The 15,478-nt window shown below is 39.2% G+C and overlaps 1 protein-coding gene across 7 annotated transcripts in view; it reads right to left on the bottom strand.

Moving 5' to 3' along the window:
• Positions 1 to 15,478, bottom strand: part of PRCP (prolylcarboxypeptidase) — a 148,640-nt gene that overhangs the window by 70,566 nt on the left and 62,596 nt on the right. For 5 of the 7 annotated variants that reach the window (XM_064576833.1, XM_064576835.1, XM_064576834.1 and 2 more), the window contains one exon: positions 3,269 to 5,471. The exons of the other annotated variants lie outside the window; for them this stretch is intronic. In XM_064576833.1, the coding sequence (XP_064432903.1) occupies positions 5,255 to 5,471 (217 nt within the window). In that variant the 3' untranslated portion in view covers positions 3,269 to 5,254. Of the gene's footprint in view, positions 1 to 3,268; positions 5,472 to 15,478 lie in introns of those variants that run through there. 7 annotated transcript variants of the gene reach the window in all.

Below are 15,478 nucleotides of genomic sequence, written 5' to 3'. Positions count from 1 at the left end.
AAGACGTAGTTCCTGCTCTCAAAGAGCTTGGTCTTCCTAAAAAGACAGTGAGAACATTTAGCAAAATATCACAATTTGGGATATATGTACTAAATTAGAGGTAGTTGGGTACCGTTTAAGGTCCTAGAGATGCAGAAATGAATAAAACAGACAATCCTTACCTTGGTGGAGCTTACCTTGTCACTGACATACTAGGTATGAACCTTGTTCTTTGAGAGCATAAATAAGGAAACCATTCATTCCCTTTAGGAAAACTGAGAAAGACTTCACAGTGGAAGTAATCAAGTTGGCCTGGGCTTTGAAAGATGCACAAAAGTTTGTCAGTGAAAACATACTGGAGGGTAATGCTAGGAAGGGAATGTCGGAGGAAATTTGATTTGACTGAATGTCAGGGCATAAGGGAAGTAATAGGTGGCAAATAAGGAAGGGAAGTGAGTGCAGAGAGGTAGATCCCAATCTAAGCCATGGCTGTACCGCAGCACAAGTGGTAGTTGGCTAAGTGGAGCCAGATGTACTACAGTGTAGAATTAAGATGTTTAGGGCTTAATTAATGTAACATGGTAGATACAATAGAGTAGTGGCTCCTGAAGTTTCCTGAACACTAGTTCCTTGAACTGACATCCCATGCTTTGATTGCCATCTATTCACCAAGGCTTTCCAGTCCAGACTGGATTCCAGATCTTTACATCCAACAGCCCTACTTGACAGCTAGTTCTACGTGGCTATTTCAAATTGCATAAAACTCAGCCTGACAAAACTGAACTGAACCCATATTCTTCCTGCCAAACCTGCTCACCCTCTACCCTCTGGTGCTTTTTTGCCAGTGTACAGCACCACATCCATCCAAGTGCATAAGCCAAAAATCATCCTTGACACCTGCCCAACTCATATCTCAGAGAATACATCATCAAATCCCACTGACACTCCTTACTAAATCTCTCCCAAATTCATCTATTTCTCATTGCCACCTACCACCCTAGTCAAAGCTACCCTCTTCTCTAACCTGGACAAATGCAAAAATGATGTGGTCTCTACATCACATGCTTGCCCCCTACAATGCATATTCCAGTGTGACCTTTTTAAATGAAAATGTGTTCATGTCACTCCCGACCTAGGACCATCATTGATTTCTCATTCTTTATAATGACTCCTAATCATCGTCTACTTGAATGAGCTTTCTCCCTGCCCAAATATGCAGATTAATCTTATGTCACTTTCCCTGTGGTCTGCTATCCTACTACAGTGGCCTTCTTTCAGTTCCTGGAATATGCTACATTCCAGGCTTTCGCACATGCCATTTTCTCCACTCCTCTTCCTATATAGCTTCCATTCACACTTAGATCACAGCTAAAACATCACATCTCTAAGTAGCATTCTCTTCTTCCTGTAGACTAGCTCAGATTCCCTGCTAATAACCCCCACTCTTCAGGGCACTTATACCAACTCATTGTATAACTTGACATTTCATGTCTTTCTACCACTAGAACATAAACTTTATTAGAACAGATACTGTGTTTGCTCTTTCACTATTGTTTTCTCCAAGTCCCAGAATGCCTTATGCCTTGTAGATTGCTCTGTAAGAACAGGAAAAGCTGCATTCTCCATTACCATTTTGGAGAGTCACAATGCATATTTACAGATTAAAAACAAAAAAGAACAAGTATTTAACTTTGTTTAGCCCATCATTTTTCAAACTAGCTTAACTGTGGATCTTTCTACTACATAAGTATTGGCATTTTGTTGGATACTTATGTTCTGGAAAACACTCTGAGACAAATATATACATATATATATATTTGCCTGAACTGCTTCCTCTCCATCCTAAACAGTGTATCTCTAAAGCCATGGTTTTATAACCTCATCCCTCCCTAAACACCTGAGAGTCGTGGGCTTGTGAGATGGTGCAGCCACAGGGGCCTGAGGACATCATGCTGGGAAGTTGTCATGGGCCTTGTACCAGCAGAGAAGCTCGTCTGCAGAGAAAGAATGAAGCAACCATGGGATGAGACGCTTTAGGCGAGGATCCCACACTCAGATGGGATCAGGCAGGATAACAGGAGTGAGGTGAATTGACGGGGCATTTCCTGTCTCGAGATACTCAAATTCACAATTCTTTCAACTGGTGGTTCTTAAAGTATGATGCCCCAGTATCACCTAGGAACTTGTGAGAAAGGCAACTTCCCAGGGTCCACCCCCATGACATATTACAAACTCTGGGGTGAGGCTCAGCATTCAGTGTTTTAACAAGCGCTTTAGGTAACTCTGATGCTCATATACATTTTATACTGCTGGCCAAATTATAAAAATCTCATCCATAGGCTGGTGACCTCTGTTGAAAGTTGAGATGAAACAGAAAGTAGCAGTCTTGACTTTTCATGACTTGCTAGACCCTGGTTCCACTCCCTCACAATTCCTAGTTTTATTCAAATCCTGGAGCTATTCCTGCATAGTTTCAATAAATTCCCTCTTTTGCTTAAGCTGGTTTGGTGAGGTTTTGTTGCTTATCCAAACAGACTATTTCACTATATCAATTTTAAAAACAACAGCAAAACAAAACAAAACAAAACAAAACAAAACTTGGATTCAAGACCTGGTTCTACCAGAAATAAGCTGTGACAAGTCCTGTCTCTCTGGGCCACAATGCCATCACCTACGAATGATGGGTTTAGACTGGATGATAGCTGAGTGCCCTCGCCTTCTAATATACTAGACTAGACATTGATTCCTCTGGGTAATCTCTTGATCCTACAGATCCCTTAAGAAAGATTCCTATTTCGGGGCGCCTGGGTGGCTCAGTCGTTAGGCGTCTGCCTTCGGCTCAGGTCATGGTCCCAGGGTCCTGGGATCGAGCCCCGCATTGGGCTCCCTGCTCTGTGGGAGGCCTGCTTCTCTCTCTCCCACTCCCTCTGCTTGTGTTCCCTCTCTCCCTGTCTCTCTCTGTCAAATAAATAAATAAAATCTTAAAAAAAAAAAAAAAGAAAGATTCCTATTTTTTTTTTTAAAGATTTTATTTATTTATTTGAGAGAGAGAGAATGAGAGAGAGCACATGAGAGGGGGGAGGGTCAGAGGGAGAAGCAGACTCCCTGCCGAGCAGGGAGCCCGATGCGGGACTCGATCCAGGGATTCCAGGATCATGACCTGAGCCGAAGGCAGTTGCTTAACCAACTGAGCCACCCAGGTGCCTGAAAGATTCCTATTTCTTTAGTTCTATCTATTGACTCCAGGTAGTTAAAGTAACAAAAATAGAAATAAAAACACCCCAATTCTTTAGGTTTCTCTTTCCATGTCTTTCAAAAGCATCATCTACTGATGAGAGAAATGCTTTAAATAAGGCTTATTTCTTGTTCCAATTCTTTTTCAACTTAAAATTAAATTCTAGCATAATTAGGTTAACTTAAGGTTGCTTTCTGTAATGAAACATATATTGAAAAACATGTACATAAGACCAAATTATACCTGCAGAAAAATATAGCAATTTTTGGCAATACGTCTCTTCACAAAAATGTAACTCATCCAAATAATATTAAATCAAATGGCAAAATATTTTAAATATTTTAAACAAGTATAAGTTTTCAAGAAAAATATCACAAAATCAATAGTACCTAAAATAAATAGTAGGCATCTCCTCTATTAAGCCCTTAAACCCTGCATTATATAACTTCTTAGTTGATACAGAATAAAAACTAGTATTGTTTTGACCCTTAAACTCTCACTCCAGCAGACTTTTCTTAGATGCTGAAACAAAAATAGTGACCAAATGCTTTGATGGACAACTCATTACAATGAGAACTGAAGGCTTCCAAAACCAGACAAAGATTTTTTCTCTATCTCCCAGATGCTGGGAAAGTAAGGGAAATATTTCAGTTTCCCACCCAAGAATGCACTCTATATCTGCACTCTAAAAAACTAAGTGCTTTAGAAATGACTGAGCTCAAGGTACAGTTTTTGAAAAGCAGAAAATGTTCCCAAGGCAGGGTGAAGAAAAAAAAAATTACTGAGAGAAAATAAAAAGAAACAAGGGGGAAGAAATCTTTCAACAGAGTAGAAACTGTTAGTCTCTCTCTGTGTTCCTGAAAGGTTTTGATCCAACCCTATTTGTTATCCTAGAAAAGCTCTTCTGAAGAAAGGTCTCAGTGTAAGAACTGCTTGAAAGAAGCCAACCCCTTGGAAATAGGAATGGCTTGGCCATTTATTAATGTCAAATATGCTGCCTGCATGAATTAGTCAGCTTGTCTTTTGGAAGCCATACAGAAAAGTTCTCGTGCACCTGCCTCTTAGCACCCTGACACTTCTGACTTTAATGACAGCAGTAACAACCACCAGAAAATAAAATTTAAAAAACAAAATGCTGAATATAACTACATTCTATCTTCTAAATAGTTGATTCACCAATTTTTAAAGGCTTCTCACTGAAGTATTGTCAGTGACTGCAGTATATAAAAGCTTCCTCAGATGTAAAAGCAAAAGCAAAACAGAGTCATTCTCCTAAACTGGCAAAATGTAACCAAATTACCACAAAACTGACCTGAGGAACAAAGAGAAATGGAGCAGAAAAAGGCCAGATTTCTTACTGGCAGTACCACAGTGGCAAATATCCCAGAACAGAGAAAAGCTGCCAAATAGAAGAGAGAAAATTAAAGGACTTTCCAAAAGCAGCCAAGCCCAGGGTACACAGCATTCCCAACAGCTGGAGTGAGCTTCAGAAGCAACACACAGGTATAAGGTCCAGCCTTACTCTTTATTTATAGCACAGTTCAAAGTCATTAAATCAAGTACAAAAGAAATGGCTTCCATTTCCTGGATTGGCTCGGACATCCTTCCTACCAGCTGCAATTACATCATTTTTATCTATTTTCTGCTTTTCTTTTTTGGGGGGGGAGGGATGGGGAGTGACAAATGGACCAAAGAGACTTTAACCTCAAAACCAAGAGAAAGCCCTGCTTGCAGAGAAACAAAAGAAGTGACTCTCCCTCTTGTGAAAGGCAGTCAGGAACTCTGCTCCAGTTATGAGGGCCACTGATGGTGTAGGAAAGCTGTCACAAAGAGATTCTTCCTGGAGGTGGCGTGAAGATGGCGAGGACCCGGGATGTGGGATGTCTGCCGTCACCACCGTCACCCTCTCTTCTATCTCAACCTTCGCCCCACCAAATCTAATGACAAACAAGGAAAAGTAATTACATGCAGAAAACCAAAGTGAATGGGAACATGGGTAGAATGAACATAAAAGAAGAAACTGAAAATGATCAAAATTGTTCAGTGCTTCTTTCTCTGATTGGCATAGAAATCTCTGATCCACTGCTTCATGTGTCTAACTTCCAAGGAGCGGGCTAATAGCACGGTCGTGGGATCAAAGGCATTTCTGGCTCGGAGATCTAGATGATGGGCCCCTTCTGGGATGGTGATTGCAACCAAGGTGTCTGTGATATCCTTGGTTACTCCACCTCCTGACCAGGGGTCTAGTTCACCATTGCTAAGTGAGGGAAAGAAGAAAAAATAAGATGGTTAGTTTTTCATAACTACACCCAGATAAGATAGGAGAAACCTATTATATGCATAACATCTAAAATTACAAGTTCATAACCTGGGGTATTTGATATGAGGATCTAATCTGTCATATAAAAAGCTGCTTCATGCTGGAGTTTTATAACATTTCTGCAGCCAGGTGCAAGAAACAGAATCAGAGAAGGCTGAAGGTGGTGCTCCATGAATCAACCCAGATTACACTAGGACTTGGAATTCAGAAGGCTGAATTTCAATCCCAGCTTCAAATGCTAGATGACACACAAGCTACCCGACTCCGTTTCCTCATCTGTTTAAATAGAGATAATAAGGCCGACCTCCTAAGGTGTTATAAAGGTTAAACCAGATGGTAGATGTGGTTGTACTGAATAAGCACAAGTGTCAGGCACAGAGGAGTCCTTCAATTAATACCGGTTTCCTTCTTTTCTAGGACCCAACTACCAGAATGATTAAAAACAAAACAAAACAAAAAAACCTTCCATATTTAAAAATGCTACTTATCTCAGCTTTAAAAAAAAAAATGCTTTTTTTTTTTTTTTAAGATTTTATTTATTTATTTGAGAGGAGAGAGAGCAGGAGGGAGAGTGAGCAGGAGAGAGGAGCAGAGGAAGAGGGAGAAGCAGGCTCCACGCTGAGCAAGGAACCCAACATGGGGCTCAGTCCCAGGACCTAGGGATCATGACCTGAGCCAAGAGGCAGACGCTTAACCGACTGAGCCACCCAGGCACCTCTTTTTCTTTTTAAATAATATTTTCCTCTTAGTACAGTACTTTGGGAAATAGGATGGTAGAACTGAAAAAATTCCCCTGGATCTGGAATCAGAAACTTTGGGTATTACTCAAAGATCTTCATTTTATATTACCTTTTAAGTTAAAGAAATGGTATTTTATTAGTCTTGGCTGGTTCACACAACATTTCAGAATGATGTAAACAGGATCAGTCATTAAAACTGGCTATTTAGTTTAGCTGAGTAAAAACCCAATACTCCACTGATAGCATTCTTAATATTGTTAACAGCTTTGTTAAGATATAATTCCCATCACAAAAATCACCTACATAAATGTACAGTTCAATGGTTTTTAATATGTTCAGAGTTTACAACCATCACCACAATCAATTTTAGAAAACTTCATCACCTCAAAACAAAACCCATACTCATGGCAGTCAATCCCTATTCCCCTCCCCCATACCTCCTCGCTCTCAGCCCCAGACAACTACTAATCAACTTTCTACCCCTATAAATTTGCCTTTACATTTACATTTCATATAAATGGAATTATATAATATGTAGTCTTTCGTGACTGACTTATTTCACTTTGGCATGTTTTCAAGTTTCATTTATGTTGTATCATATATCAGTACATTATTCCTTTTTAATGCCAAATAATATTCCATTGTATGGATATATCACATTTTATTTATCCACTCATCAGATGCACATGCGTATTGTTTCCAGTTTTTGGCTATTATGAACATTGGTTCTATGAACATTTGTATACAAGTTTTTGCATGGGTGCAGGCTTTCATGTCTCTTGGGTATATACCTAAGAATGGAATTTCTGGGATATATGGTGACTTAACCTTTTAATGTACTGTCAAACTTTTTCCAAAGTGGCTACATTATTTTACATTCCCACTAGCAACATATTGTTTCTTTTCCTTTAGTGCCCATGGTTCTTGGTCACACCACTTCAAAGAATGAAGAGGTAGACCCCATAAACAGTGGTGGGCAGCAAAGCAAAGTTTATTGATAGCACAAAGCTCGCAAAGAGGGAGAGCACCTGAGAGGATTGCCCTCAGAGTTTCTAAGTCCAGGCATTTTTATGAGATTTCTGGCAGGTTGATTTAATCTGATTAACCCTCCACGCACCTGTCACCCTATCAAGTTTTTGTCCACGCACTCATCTACCTATCAGGTAGTTGTTCATGTGGGAAAGAGTGGAGGGCTCCTTCCAGAGTGGTGTTCGAAGCCTTAGGGATCAAGAGGACTGCAGCCGCCACTGCCCTAAGGCATGCTGGTCAGTCGCAGGCCACCAGATCAAGCTCTTTGCTTAAATATCATAAATGTCATAGAAATTCAGAACCCTGAGATTGTAACCTGAACTGAAGGTGGACGCTTAACCAACCTGAGCCACCCAGGCACCCAAAAAAATGTTTTGGCAGTGGCGGGATTCAAACCCACATCCCTGAAGAGACTGGAGCCTTAATCCAGCACCTTAGACCACTCAGTCACGCTACATACCACCTGAGGACCCTGAACCAAGAGTAGTTTCCTCTTAGAACAGGGCCCCCCTTTCCCCTGCCTGTCTTTCTTCCGACTATCCTCCATTAATATAAAGGTTCCAATTTCTCTATATCCTTGCCAATACCTATTATCTTTTTGATTATAGTCATCCTATGTGGGTGTGAAATGGAATTTCACTGTGGTTTTGATTTGAATTTCCCAAATGACTGATGGTATTGAGCATTTTTTCATGTGCTGAATGGCCAGGTATATATCTTCTTTGAAAAAATATATATTCAGATCCTTGACTTTTTAAATCGAGTTATCAATTAAAATCATTTGATCCATTTTGAGTTAATTTTTTTGTATGGTTATGAAATAGGGATCCAACTTCTTTCTTTGGCTTGTGAATATCCTTTTTCCCAGCATCATTTCTGGTAAAAAAAACTATTCTTTCCCCAATAAATTGTCTTGGCCCTTGTCGAAAATCAATTAACCATACACATAACAAGGGTTGATTTCTGGACTATCAATTCTCTTTGAAAGATCTGTATGTCTTTCTTTATGACTGTATAATAATGTATTGATTATGGTAGCTTTATAATAAGTTTGAAATGAGGAAGTATGAGTACTTCGAATTTGTTCTTCCTTTTAAGACTGTTTTGGCTATTCTGGGTCCCCTATATTTTTATATTAATTTTAAGATCATTCTGTCAATTTATGTGAAAAAAACAGCTGAGATTTTTATAGAGATTGCACTGAATTTGTAGATCAATTTGTGGAATATTAACACCTTACCAATATTACCTCTTCCACAAGAACATGAGATGCCTTTCCATTTATTTAGATCTTTAATTTCTTCCAACAGTGTTTTGTAGTTTTCAGTGTATTAAGTCTTATACTTCTTTTGTTAAACTTATTCCTAAGTGTTTTATTCTTGATGCTATCGTAAATCAAATTGCTCCCTAGCATTAACTCCACACCTGCATAGAGTGGTTTAGAGTTTACAAAGCCTTTCACATTTGACCATTATAACAACTGTGTGAGGTTACAACTCTTTTATAGATGAGAAAACTAGTATCCAGACAAATGAAAAGACTTGTTCAAATCATTCAGCTAGAAATGGCAAATCTGAGATACAAACTCAGGCCTTGTAACCCCAGTCCAATGCTCACTCTTATACTACATTGCATTTCATGGATACAGGTTGGAAATGAACAGCACATATCCTCTTGACTTGTGTGGTGTAGAGTAAGAAGAGCATGAACTTTGGGATTAGACACACCTGGGTTCCATTCCTAGGTCTGCTTCTCTCCTTCCTAATCACATGGAAGTTTAGATTCCTCATATAAAACAAAGACTGAAATTCCTGGATTTAAGATCACTTTCCCCTGGTACTGCACTTCTTGGTATATCTTTATCTACATATCACTTGATTTCACTTACAGAACATTTTTATGTACATTCTGACATTTGTCTCATGTACATCCCATCTTGCTGACACAAAGCCTGAAATAACAAATCTTTAGGGTCACATTACAGATAATCTACATAATCATTTTTTTTCATTTTTAAAAGTCTCATCTTTAAGTACAATCTATACACAGATGACTATCAAATAATATCTTTAGCAAGGACCTTTCCCCTAAACTTGAAAAGCAAAATCTTGCTTGACATTTTTACATGGAAATCTAATTAGACACCTCAAACTTACCAGGTCCAAAACAGAGCTCTTAATACTCCCAACTCCCAACCAGCCCTCTCACTATCTTCCCAATCTTTGTTAAAAGCAACCCTATCTGGGCGCCTGGGTGGCTCAGTTGGTTAAGCGACTGCCTTCGGCTCAGGTCATGATCCTGGAGTCCTGGGATCAAGTCCCACATCGGGCTCACTGCTCGGCAGGGAGTCTGCTTCTCCCTCTGATCCTCCTCCCTCTCATGCTCTCTGTCTCTCATTCTCTCTGTCTCTCAAATAAATAAATAAAATCTTAAAAAAAAAAAAAAAAAAAAAGCAACCCTATCCTTCTAGTTGGTTAGGCCAAAAAGTTTGATGTCACTCTTTAACCTTCTCTTTCTTTCACGCCCAATGGGTCAACAATTCCTGTCAGTTATATCTTCAAAAATATATCTAGAATTTCAACACTTCTCACTGCCCCCACTGCCACCACTCTGACCCAAATCACCATTATCTCTAGCCTAAATAGTGTTTTAACTGATCCTCCAGCTTTTATTCTTATCTCCCTGCTTAGAGCAGCCAATTTGATCTGGTTAAAACCTGAATTAGATTATGTCACTTCACTGCTCAAAACACTTGAGTTTTCCCATTTCACCCAGACTAAAAACCAAAATCTTTACTAGGATCTACATGTCTCTACATAATCTGGGCCCTCTGTGGCCTCTGATTTTCTTTCCTGCTACTCTCTCCCTCATTAGTTCCACTCCAGCCACACTGACCTCCTTACTATACCTGGAAGAGAACATGGTAAGACATTTACCTCTCAAGGCCTTTGCCCTTGCTTACTCCTCGGTTTAGAGTGTTCTTACCTCCACCAACCCCATGGCTCTCTTTTTCCACTAGTTCATTTTTCAAAAGTTCCCCCTTGGTGAGGTCTTCCTTGGTAACTCTCACCTAAAATTGCAAACTTGGGGCGCCTGGCTGGCTCAGTTGGAAAAGCATGTGACTCTTGATCTCAGAGCCATGGGTTCGAGCCCCACATTCACTGTAGAGATTACTTAAGTAAATAAAAGAAATAAAATAAAATAAAATTGCAAATGTTTTCCCTCCTCCAGACATTTCACAGCCTCTCCCCTGGTTTATTTTTCCTCCTTAGCACTTAGCTCCTTCTAACGTATTTATAGGTACAATCTTTACCTATCTCTCCAACTAGAACTCCAGGAGGGCAGGGATTTTGTCTCTTTTGATTATTACTATATCCTCAGTGCCTAGAACCAGGCCTGGCACATGGTAAGAGCCAAATATTTATTGAATGAATGAAAAAATAAATGTAAGTGTCTAGTTGTCTGTGGCCTTGTACTAAATGCCCTACAAAGATATCTATAAATATTTGCAAATGACATATCAGATAAAGGGCTAGTATCCAAAATCTATAAAGAACTCATCAAACTCAACACCCAAAGAACAAAGAATCCAATCAAGAAATGGGCAGAAGACATGAACAGACATTTTTCCAAAGAAGACATCCAAATGGCCAACAGGCACATGCAAAAGTGCTCAATATCGCTCGGCATCAGGGAAATCCAAATCAAAACCTCAATGAGATACCACCTCACACCAGTCAGAATGGCTAAAATTAACAAGTCAGGAAACGACAGATGTTGGCGGGGATGCGGAGAAAGGGGAACCCTCCTACACTGTTGGTGGCAATGCAAGCTGGTGCAGCCACTCTGGAAAACCGTATGGAGGTTCCTCAAAAAGTTGAAAATAGAGCTACCATACGGTCCAGCAATTGCACTACTGGGTATTTACCCCAAAGATACAAAAGTAGGGATCCGAAGGGGTATGTGCACCCCGATGTTTATAGCAGCAATGTCCACAATAGCCAAACTGTGGAAAGAGCCAAGATGTCCATCGACAGATGAATGGATAAAGAAGATGTGGTATATATATACAATGGAATATTATGCAGCCATCAAAAGGAATGAGATCTTGCCATTTGCAACGACGTGGATGGAACTGGAAGGTATTATGTTGAGTGAAATAAGTCAAACAGAGAAAGACATGTATCATATGATCTCAATGATATGAGGAATTCTTAATTGCAGGAAACAAACTGAGGGTTGCTGGAGTGGGGGTTGGGGTGGGAGGGATGGGGTGACTGGGTGATAGACACTGGGGAGGTTATGTGCTCTGGTAAGTGCTGTGAATTGTGCAAGACTGTTGAATCTCAGATCTGTACCTCTGAAACAAATAATGCAATATATGTTAAGGAAAAAAAAAGAAGAAGAAGAAGGTAGCGGGAGGGGAAGAATGAAGCGGGGGAAATCGGAGGGGTAGACGAACCATGAGAGACGATGGACTCTGAAAAACAAACTGAGGGTTCTAGAGGGGAGGGGGTGGGAGGATGGGTTAGCCTGGTGGTGGGTATTGAGGAGGGCACATTCTGCATGGAGCACTGGGTGTTATGCACAAACAATGAATCATGGAACACTTCATCTAGAACTAATGATGTAATGTATGGGGATTAACATCAGAATAAAAAAAAATTAAAAAAAAAGATATCTATAAATATATGTATGCAAGTTCAGGAACATGAAATCACTTCAGTACTTTTTACATGGGAAATCAGAGTTAATATAAGTGATTAATATAAATATAGAGAGACTGACCTTCACCTGTGTGTGGTAGTGGCCAGAACAATTAACTAAGAAGATCTAAGTTTTATACCGTTACCAGCCCATGACCATGGGTAAGTCATCTAACCTCTGTGAACCTTAATTCCCACATGTATTACAAAGAAATACATTTTATATTTTTAAAGATTTTTTTTATTTTAGAGAGAAAGAGAAAGAGAGAGAGGAAGAGAGAAAGCAGCAGGGAAGGGCAGAGGGAGAGAGAGAATCTCCAGCTGACGCCCCCCTCAGCCCAGAGCCCGTGATGGGGCTCAATCCCTTGACCCATGAGATCATGACCTGAGTCAAAACCAAGTCAGACGCTTAACCAACTGAGCCACCCAGGCGCCCCCCGAAAAAATTTTTTTAAAGAAAAGATAATGTCCCTCCGTCACAGAAATACTGTGAGGTTCAAGTTAAATAATAATGTGACAGTAAGGTATAAACTATAAAATAATACACAAACATACAGTATTATTATAATTATTATTATCATATTCTGTAAGCATGAAAAGTTAATACTTCTGAGAAGTAAATGAATCATGAAAAAGAATGTGAAAGCATGTCTCACAGAAATCTGGCCAGAAAAGTAATGTGATCAACTTTTTCCAGGTAAATGTACAAACAAAATAAGAAAAGAGGCACTTAGGTACATTGTGTGTGTGTGTGTGTGTATGTGTATGTGTATTTGAAATACAATTTTAAGCTCCCTGTTCTAGGGGCGACTGGGTGGTTCAGTCGGGTTAGCGTCCGACTCTTGGTTTCAGCTCAGGTCATGATCTCATGGGTCATGGAATCAAGCCCACCATGGGCTCCATGCTCAGAAGGAATTATCTTCAACTCATATGCTCCCCCCAACTCATATCCTCACTCTCTCTCTCTCAAATAAATAAATCTTTAAAAAAAAAGAAGGCCCTGTTCTATTCTCACCACACCTCTCTTTAGAAACAAAGTTAATTCAATTGCAACTTAACAACTTCATTCTTGGGAGAAAAAAAAAATCACTCCAAAGATGTAGATTTTTGATTTTGTTAAAAACAAAAAGGATAACTCACATGCAAAATAGCAGCCTTAGTTTTCAACTACCAGATAAATTCTTAAAATAAACTACAAGGGGTTAGATTCTCTTTTGTGAACAAATAGCCTTTATCATTATTCCAATTTGACAGGACCAACCCAGATAGGAAACTCTCCATTATTTGCAAAACAAAAAAGCCATCCCAACAGCCACATAATAAGCAAACTGCATTTGATTTAAAAGGTCATCTGAATCAGCCCAGTGGCTTAGCAACAGTGTTTGGAGTTGCCGAGAGACCCAAGATGCACATGGACTTGAATTTCTTGGTCCTAGACACGTGAAAGCTAAACCAGCTACTGGGACATTTACCAAAAAAAAAAAAAAAAAAAAATACCGGCTTTCATGAGAGTCTAGATGCCTGGATAAAATTCCCAACAGCAAGCTTCTAATCACTGGCAACAATTAATTTGCCTGAGAAATGATATTAAACTAACCAGCTCCTCAGGGACTCCCTTTTGGATTTATATTTAAATAACTGAGTATGACCATTGGTAAGATAATTTGTTACCAGTTGGGGTTGGGGGAAAAATAAATCCTTCTAACAAAACAACTGTGGAATAAAAAAAATTACTGAAATGAAACAATTAATGGCTACTATTTATTAAGTCCTCATTCATTCAACAAATGTTTACCGAGTGTGTATGATGCATTCAAGAGTGAGCAGACAAAATCTCTGCCCTCATGGTGCTTACTTCCATGATAATCTATTTACTCATTAAAATAACCCTGTTTCGTAGTCATTTTTACTAACTTAAACAAATTGGCAATTTGCCTAAGGCTATACAGCTAACTTGGTCTCCTTGACTTAAAAGCCCAAACTTTTCATTTAACTGACAAACCTCCTATCTGATAAACACAGACTGAAATTTCCATTCAGAAAAGCGGTCACAACTGGATTTGTGTGAGATGACCTAAGGAGAGAGGCATGGACACAAAGATACTTTACACCTGGTTCCTTGGACATTTACTTACTCATCAACCAAAACCTTTTTCTAGCTGGTAGCCACTAAGTAGACAGAACAGAGACACCTAAGGCTGTTTCTTTACTTTGGGAATGTGTTTTCTTCAGAAAAGCAGGAAATTTTTTAATTTTTTACTTTAAAATTTTTACATTGGATTTCTGACACCTAGCAGCATAAAGATTTCTTTTTTAAAAATAGACTTGCCACTGCAAAAAGATAAACCAGTATCTTCACATAGTCCTGCCTTTAAACTTTCATATGCCTCCAAAGCCTTTCTAAGCTTTGTATTTTCTTCCTTGTTTTTATCAACACACACATTTCTTGGGCATCCAATATGTGTCAGTCACCAGAGTAAGTGTTAAAGGCACAGCTATGATTAAGACAAAGTCTCTGTCATTGAGAAAGTTTACAATCTCATGGGGCAGAAAGAAACACAAATAGATAATTTCCATACAGAGTGCTAAGTGATATTCACAGACCAAGGGACCTAAGGGATTGGGGGAAATCTAACCTTCCTGGAGGACTCAGGGAAGGTTTCTTGGATGCCTGAGTCTTAAGAAAGGGAGAAAAAGAGGAAGGGAAAGGACATACAAAGACAAAAAGTTCCCTGTGGCTAGGACATAAGTACAAGGCAGAGAGTGTATTTCCATTTATTTATTCAACAAATATTTTTTGAGCATATGTATTTGTCAAATCTGGGCCAAATACTTCCTTGGGTTAACTCTTTTTTTTTTTTTTTAAGATTTTTATTTATTTATTTATTTGACAGAGAGAGACACAGCGAGAAAGGGAACACAAGCAGGGGGAGTTGGAGAAGGATAAGCAGGCTCCCCGCGGAGCAGGGAGCCCGATGCGGGGCTGGATCCCAGGACTCTGGGATCATGACCTGAGCCAAAAGCAGAGGCTTAACGACTGAGCCACCCAGGCGCCCCTCCTTGGGTTAACTCTTAAGCATCACACAACACTGTGCGGTGAGTGGTATTATTATTAGCATTTTACAGAAAAAAGACTGAGGATCCAAGAGCTTAAGTAGTTTTATTTAAAACAGCTCATTCGAACTTTGCACAGTTCTATTAGAAAGTCCCACCTTAATACGCAGTTAAAAGTTTCTAACAGTTATAATTTACATTTCTTGGCTTCAGTTCTATTCTCCAAACTTTTCTCACAAAATATGCCCCCTTCCCCAATGATGATGATGATTTTGATAGCCTAAGCAAAATAATATAAAAGGGCAAACAGATAACTAAAATACACATCTATAATGGCTGAATCCAGTAAAAAAGGATTTAACCAAAACTCATATATTAAAACCTTCATACAAGGATTTAAAGACTCTACAATTCA

This window comes from Mirounga angustirostris, unplaced genomic scaffold, assembly GCF_029215605.1.
Source record: "Mirounga angustirostris isolate CCGP_5_RB_7025 unplaced genomic scaffold, mMirAng1.0.hap1 SCAF_13, whole genome shotgun sequence".
Lineage (NCBI taxonomy): Eukaryota > Metazoa > Chordata > Mammalia > Carnivora > Phocidae > Mirounga > Mirounga angustirostris.
The sequence above is the reverse complement of the archived record's forward strand: the minus strand, read 5'-3'. Positions and strand labels throughout refer to the sequence as shown.